Genomic DNA, 8,177 nt, shown 5'->3' on the forward strand with positions numbered 1-8,177 from the left:
CAGGTCTTTTTGCCACCTTGCATGCACATGAGCTGATTGTCATTGCTTTCTCCAATAATCTGTTCCCCATTTGCTACCACTCTGGGCTTGAGGAATTGCTCTGGTTGCTCTCACATAGAAACTTTGGAAATGGATCTCACCAAACTGTTATTTTTGTTTGGATTTGGTTGATTAAGGTAATAACACTGATATAGTGGATTTAGAATTGTATAAAGCATTGAACTTGATACTGCAGCATGTTTTGGTTAAGAAGACAGAAAGCCATCAAATCAGCTGGACACACAATAGAAGGAATTAAACACTAGCTAACTGGCAGGCCTCAGAAAATCTCATCACCTGATAGAAATCTTCTGAAAGGGTTCTGCAAGAAAGGGTTCTGTGAAGATCGTTCCTCTTACTGCCTGGTTTACTGTTTAGTAATGTCCAAGGAAGAGTCAAAAAGTGATTTCTGATGAAATCCGCAGAATCCAGTAACACAGGCAGAGTTGAAAATATTAAGCCATAGCTATGTATGGTTGATCTATGGTTGAAGAACAAGCAGAAGCCAACAGTGCAGTGTAAGGCTGTTATCTAGGAGATTCTATGCTTCATTAAAAAGAAAAATAAAAAACCCCAAAAGACAAAGAAAATCCACAAAACCTCCACAACTATGTGTAATAAGAAAAAAACAGATTAATTCCCTATATTTAGTTTTTACTATTTTCTCCTCTCTTTGGCATTATGTTAGTTCCAAAGAGACATTAAGATCTGTTTACACCAGAAGACATTACTGGGTTTTTTTTTCCTTTTTTTGAGTCCTCTGGTACTGTCTTTCCACCTTGCCTGTGGGAGCTCATTCTCCTGCCCTTCGGTTACAGCAGAACTAGACTATTTATTATGGAGTCGTGTTAATAGACTCACCACACCTTGACTCAGGAATGCCTTGTAGTTACCCAGTCACCTTAAATCACACCTAATTCAAGGTAGGATGAGGTAAAATGCAAAGAGAAGTATTAATTCATTACTTCTAAAATAGACAGCACAAAAATATGTGAAAAAGACTTAAGAAATAGAAGTAGTTCATCTGATCTGATCTACTGACACTGAATATATCACAAAAGTGGTTTCTGTTTGTTTTTTTCTACCCCACTTTTTCATTTCCAGGTGACTTGTCCCTTTTCTGATAAAATGGCTCTCAGAATGTTCTTTCCTCCTATTCCTCAGGCTGCTCTTAGGTGATTTTCATCGCTGGAGACGTTGCATTACACAGAACTCCATACTGGGGTCTCCTATCAGAAAACATCTTCAGAAGAAGCCGTCAGACTTCACCTTCAGGTAGCTTTTCTGAATCGTCATGTGGGACTCACTTGTTGATGCACTTTTTTAGCTCTTACAGCCAATCTGCACTTTGAAGTTTTCTAAGGTGCTGAGACAGATTTCACCTATCACCTTGGAGCTTGTTCTATCCCTCCTTATGGTCTGACTGTTGTCCTGATTTGAAATAAGGATTCTTTTGCTTCCACAAACACGCACGTGTCTTAGAATAGGAGTTGTCTCCTGTGTTTGACTAGCTCATAAGCAGCTTCTTTCCCTCAAAGCGGCAAGTTTCCCTCTGGTGAGTCACCGACATGTTTCAACATGAAATGTGTCTTATGGCAGACCTTATATTCTGTACCAGTAATTTAATTAACAAATATATATGATACACGTATCTAAATAGGGTAACTGAATCTAGTACATTTTCTGATTCCTGAGATGGGTATGATAACAATAACTACCCTGGGGTGACAGCATTTAAGGTAAATGAAGCCCAACCTCTTTCTCCTAAGCATACTCTAACAAGGAGTCACTGTACAGAATTATTTAGTGTCATATTTATTTTAATTGTTACACAGTGTGAAATTGTGTCTTCAAGCCAGTTCTGAAAAACTAAAAAGGGATCACTCAGTCTTGGACCTCATGAGATCAATGAACAATCTGACTGGCTTTAGCTGGCCTTGAAAACAGCCCTTGATGCATTAGAAGTCAATAGATTGCACAGTGAGGGAAGAATTGATGTGCAGTGAAGAAAAGGTTAAAGGCCAAAGATCAACCCATATTTTTTCTTGTAGCCTTTATAATGGTCTTATGCAGCCAAGAAAATGCAAAAACATTAGCTAAATGCCTCTGTAAAAATATTGCATTCATTTGAATGAGTATTTTAACAATTTAATGTAAATACCAGTGAATTGTTAACATATTTACTGCAGATTTGTTCATAATGATGTTTACAGGTCAGAGATAGTGAACAGTCATCCCTCTCCATTTCTCACATCATGCCTACATTAAGAGAGATTTAATAATTAGTAATGCTGTTAGCTGTATGAGTTTGAAGATATTCTGGTAAAGATGAATGAGATAATAGTCACCTGTCAGCCCTGAAAGGAAGAAGCCTTGTGTGAAAGTACATTTTCAGCAATTTAACTAGTGCTGCCTCTACTGCTGTCTCACAAGGCACAAGAAACCAGTTTCCATTATGGCAGCTGGGGTTTATGTACATCCACACGGGAGAGGGTGACACCACAAATAACTTCCAGAGTGGTCCTGTTGTATCTCTGTAAAAAAAAAACCCACACCAAAAAAATGTCGAAGCTACATCCTCAAGAAATCCATGCAATGATGTTTTTATTGCCAGCAGGTTCAGGGTGAAAAATTGCAAAGCAGAAAAAGAATACTGTATTGCTTGACTTCTTTGATGGTGCAGACTTTGCGGGACAGAGATAGAAGGTCATGTTTGCAGTAGTTATGGTTTTACACTTAATTTTGCTGTTTCAAATTAGAAGTAATAAAAAGTATGGTGATGAAGAGCTTTCTAATGGGGGCAACACATTAAGACTACAGAGGACTTAGAGAGCTCTCCACAAAATGCAAGGGGACAGAACGAGTGAGCACAGGAAAGGGAATATGTTGAGTGTGAGACTGCACTGGCCTTCTCTCCTTTTAGCTGCAGACAAGGAATATCTCCTTTTCTGTTGTTTCCCCTGCTGCTTCTATATATGCTTCCTGCCACAGTGAACCATTCTGAGGCTCTTACGCTGCAGCACCAGCGGCAGCAAACATATATGAAGTGCTGGGTCTTTGGGAGAGAATGGGAGAAGTCACCTATTGTTAGTAGTTAGGATTCTCTGATGGAATGTGGAAGAGTTTCTCCTACAGTGAATATCAGTTTATTTGTACAAAGTTGAAAGCTTCAGTGCAGGAGATGAGAAGAATCTCATCCTGAATGCATCATAGGCTTGTGGACAGGCCTGTTGCAGGTTACAGAAAACTTTGTACTCCCAGACTGCAACAAATGAACTTATTTTTAAAAAAAAATACATCTCTGTAATCCTAAATTAGGTTATCATTACACAATGGGAAGGGATAGACAGTTTTCTTGGCAGGAACACCAGCTTTAAATGAGGAGAAGGGAGGCGTATTTGCTCATACACAACTCATTGTTATGACAAGGGGGGAGATTTTGTAATACTTTGAAATGGTCATATTTTTTTTTTCTGTTTGGTTTAACAGTATAATTGTGGTGAATCTTTGTCATAGGAGATTTTTTATTCGTTAGCAAAGCCTGTTTTATAGGGCTTGAAAGGTCCTTCTGCTATCATAAATTCTGTAAGAGAATACCATGTTATCTTTGTCATATGTAATACAAAATCTGACTTGGATTATCTTTCCTTGTTGACAGAAAGGCAGATTTCCACTTTAGAGATCACGTCATCCTCCTGCCTGTGAAAATAATATGAATCAGAAGGTGTTAGTTTTCCTTCTCCCAAATTTTATTTTTGGGATATTTCTTTTTGGGTTTTTCTGTAAGAGACAAAAAAACCTAACAGGTGAGTAAAGAATTTGCCAACAGAAAGACTTAATGTTTTGTAGAACCAGGGACACCTTTCCCAAATGTGTTAGAAAGTAACTATGGAGCCTAAGGGATAAACAAGACTAAGAAAATATCCAAGGCCCTGTCATTGTGATAGCTATCTTTGTAATGTCTGAGAGAAAGAGCACTACAAAGAATAGCTGACATTAGAAATGTGTCCTGGTGTCAGCTGGGATAGAGCTCATTTTCTTCCTAGTAGCTGGTACAGTGCTGTGTTTTGGATTTAGTATGAGAATAATGCTGATAACACACTGAAGTTTTTAGTTATTGCTAAGTCAAGGATTTTTTACCTTCTCATGCCCAGCCAGCAAGAAGGCTGGAGGGGCACAAGAAGTTTGGAGGGGACACAGCCAGGACAGCTGACCCAAACTGGCCAAAGGAATATTCCATACTGTATGACGTTATGACCAGTATATAAACTGGAGGGAGTCAGCCAGGAAAGGCAGATCGCTGCTTGGGCACTGGCTGAGCACTGGTCAGCCGATGGTGAGCAATTGCATTGTGCACCACTTGTCTTTCTAGGGGTTTATTTCACTCTTTTTGTTATCTTCCTTTTCATTACGTTTATTACTATTTCTTTCATTACTATTATAATGATAATGATCATTATAATTGTGATAATGACCATTATAATAGTTTATTTCAATTAATAAACTGGTTTTATATTTATACTTGTTTTCAGTTGTCCTCCCCATCCCACCGGGAGGGAAGGGGGAGGAAAGAGCGAACAGCTGCGTGGTGCTTAGTTGCTGGCTGAGGTTAAGCCACAACAAAATGTTAGAACATTGAGCTTACTTAGAGTAATATTGCTAACACGTTGAAAGTTTGAATTTTAACAAAATTCTCACTAAGCAGGATAGTTTATTGCATGTTTGCCATAGTAGAGTCTGGTGACAGTAAACGAAAAATTGATTTTAGCATCTTCATTAGTTTTCGTATGCAGGGAGACAGACTGAGTGCTATGACTGTCACAAAGAAAGAGACTTATGTAAGTCTATTCCACACTAATGGTTTAAATTTCTTGCTCGGTTGCAGGTGCTTTTCCTGATCGCACAGAAGATTGGCTGGCAATTCAAAATGATCGCAAAAGCACCCTGGCTTCTGTCTGCCTGAAGAACAACCTGCTTAAATTAAGAAGTAAATTGGATTCTCGTGTTGCAAACCAGCTCTTTGTGGAGCACAAACATAAATTTATGTACTGTGAGGTGCCCAAGGTAGGCTGCTCCAACTGGAAGAGAACTATTTTTCTTCTTCAAGCAGACTTGAATGCAGAAGCTTCAGAAATTGAGCATGATCACATCCACCAAACCTCGTTGATCAAAAAGATGGTGACTTACCCTCCTGCCATACAGAAGGAATTTCTGAACAATTACACCAAAGTGATGTTCACCAGACATCCCTTGGAACGGCTGGTTTCAGCTTACAGAGACAAACTTCTGCACTCTGAGCCATTCTACAGTATCACTGTTGCTAATCAGATTAGGGCAATGTTCAGGAAAAACAAAAATTCTTCTGAAAAAGTGAGTTTCCAGGAGTTTGTCAACTTCATTATAGCAAAACCGCCAAGTACTCTCGACATTCACTGGAAACCAATGTTTCTGCTCTGTGATCCTTGCAACATTCACTATGATGTTCTGGGTAAGTATGAAACTCTCGGGTTAGATTCTGAGCATGTTCTGAAGGTCATTGGAGCACCAGAGAGCCTGCACTATCCCAGCTTGAAGAGGTACGGCTCAGAGAAACGAACTAACGGTGATATCACCTTGGAGTATCTCAGACAGTTGAACTCAGACCAAATTGAGAAGATCAAAAAATTGTATCAAATGGATTTTTTCTTGTTCAACTATACTATGAAATATGAGGACTATTTTTCCCTGAATGACTAATGTAGGTTAATCAAAGAACAGTTTCCTTTGTACAAAATGGACAGAACTGGACCTCAAAGGTGCAGGTGCTAGATAGGTGGGTTGGTGGCTGACTGTTGCAAAGATTTTACTGCTGTTTAGAGACATTGTTTACTGTCCTAAGCACTCTTATAACAAATCCCTGCCATGATCTGTGGTACTGTACAGTGCTTTATCTATATGAAATTACTGTCTTCCTATTGATCATTAATGGCATGTTTGTTTCATGAAGATTGTTCATAAATTATAGATTTTGGTCTGTTGGTAGGAGGTAGGGGAAGGATGACAAACGTTTTTCACAATGAATATTTTTAGAACACTGTTTTTTTAATATAAATTATTTTAATTTTTTATTAGAAAAAGACATACAAAGCAATAAATAATCTGCTTTAGAGTCAAACCACTCTTTGTCTAGGAAAGGAGCAAGTAGCTTCAGATGCTTGAAGCTGCATTACACAGAACTTAATGCCTGATTATATTCCCCTCCTGCAGTGCCCTCACCACAGCCCACCAGCCTCATACCTCAAGCAGTGTAGTTGGCAGCAATCCAGCCAGGGGTTCCCTTACACCTCTTCAAAATCTTCTGATGAGCAGGTCTGCTGTTCACAGTGACTTTGCCAACTCTTCTCACTGCCTTTGTGAGCATTACCATCTGATTTAAGAGGGAAGGTCTGAAAAATGTATCTTTTTTTCAGAGAAGTAGTTAGAGGTACCTTCTAAAGTGTACAACTGGAGTGGTGCAGATTCTAAAATCTCAGTGGAATGGTGACTCTTATCTACTCTTCAAAAGCCCTTACCTCCCAGCCAACTGACTGTTTGGGCTTTCCCCATTTGTGCCTGCTGGAGCCCATGAACCATTGGGACTTACCTGAGCATGGCACTTAAGTGGAGCTGGGTAACCTCAGATAACACATTTGATCTACCTGTACGTTTCTCACTTCACAGGAGACTGAGTGCAAGTAAATTGTAGAATTATGGTGAGGGGAGCAATAGAGCATGTGGGAGAAGCAACTCAAACCATTATCCACTTCTAATATTCCTAGGTGGGCTTGGTTTTAGATCACTGAGGAGTCTATCAATGCTACCATATTAAGTATGAGACTTGCCCCATTTTTAAACAAAAATCTATTACCTAGTCACATTGAAAATTAATTTGTGACCATATTAATTGTAGCTAGTTTTAGAAACAAATCGTGAGTATTAGCACCACCTTTAGGGGATGTCAGTCTCTCAGGAGCTAACTCAAACATCTCAAATGTGCTTAGTTCCTGTCAGTTATATCTGCAAATGTACAAAGGCTGGCAGGCTAGTCTTGGATCCAGAGTTGGCTCACAGCTTCTCATTACATTGAAAAGGACAGCGATAAAATAACTTAATCACACTGCAGTCACCAATCTGTATAGCCATTGCTACCAGCAGCATGGCCAAGGGAGAGGGAAAAGCAGACTGGGAAAAATGGGATTTGAGCCATGAGGGTTGCAAAGAGAGCTCCCAGTGCAGGGAGTAGGATGCAGGGGTGGTCTAGCCCAGAGGGAAGATGCAGTGATATATTGGACATCAGCTGCAGACACTGATGAGACCGTGGTGGTAGGAGGAGGCAGAGGAAGAAGCTCTCTGCATCCCTCCCTGATGGCAGATGGTACACAAAGCCAGGACTCCTCTTTGGTACATCTGGCAGCTCTTGCATGGCTGACTATTCCATAAACGGGGCAGCTTTGGCACGGGGAGAGATCCAAAGTGAGAAGACCAAGCAGGAACAGAAAAACTTTTTTTTTTTTTTTTTTTTTTAATAGCTTGTGATTTTATGTGGAGTGATTTATGGTTCTGGGTCTTACCCTCACCACCACCATATTTGGTGTCCCCACAGTCCTGCTATCCCCTGCTGCTGGATTGCTCATGCCACCCTGGTAACCCTGTAGTTCACGGGGATTTTTTTACTTTTTAATTGTGCTGAGTCAGAAGAAGCTGGAAATGACTCCCATCAAAGTTAAGGCTATGCAGGAGGATGCAGTCTCTCTCTCTCTCTTTTCTGAATCAGAGCCATCTCCAGCTATGTGCTTCTCCTACTTTCTTTGCCAGATCACGCAGAGAAAGAGGGCAATAAGGTTTACTTCATAACTTGCTTCTACATGATACATCCCTCCAGAGCTATAAGCTTCAGCAAAGATACTTTAATTTTCTGGCACCATCAGCCAGCCTAGGAAAACTGGAGAAATAATACTGATAGAGTTTGATAGGTGTCTTTGCTATCAGCACTCTAGTGTTAATACTCCTCTCCAGTTTCTTGCTGTTAAATATGAGTAGCTTTCTATTCTTATTTCCTCTTTCACACAGGATCACATATTTTTCCTACAGTGGTGACAGAAAACAGATGGCTAGTTCAT

The 8,177-nt window shown here is 39.8% G+C and overlaps 1 protein-coding gene across 1 annotated transcript; it reads left to right on the plus strand.

Moving 5' to 3' along the window:
* Positions 1 to 3,751: 3,751 nt before the first annotated feature.
* LOC141961761 (carbohydrate sulfotransferase 9-like) lies at positions 3,752 to 5,775 on the plus strand. The gene is made up of 2 exons (XM_074909066.1): positions 3,752 to 3,845; positions 4,925 to 5,775. Exons 1-2 carry the CDS (start codon positions 3,752 to 3,754, stop codon positions 5,773 to 5,775), a joined length of 945 nt encoding a protein of 314 aa, XP_074765167.1.
* Positions 5,776 to 8,177: the final 2,402 nt, after the last annotated feature.

The sequence above is a fragment of the Athene noctua genome, chromosome 6, assembly GCF_965140245.1.
Source record: "Athene noctua chromosome 6, bAthNoc1.hap1.1, whole genome shotgun sequence".
Classification (NCBI taxonomy): domain Eukaryota; kingdom Metazoa; phylum Chordata; class Aves; order Strigiformes; family Strigidae; genus Athene; species Athene noctua.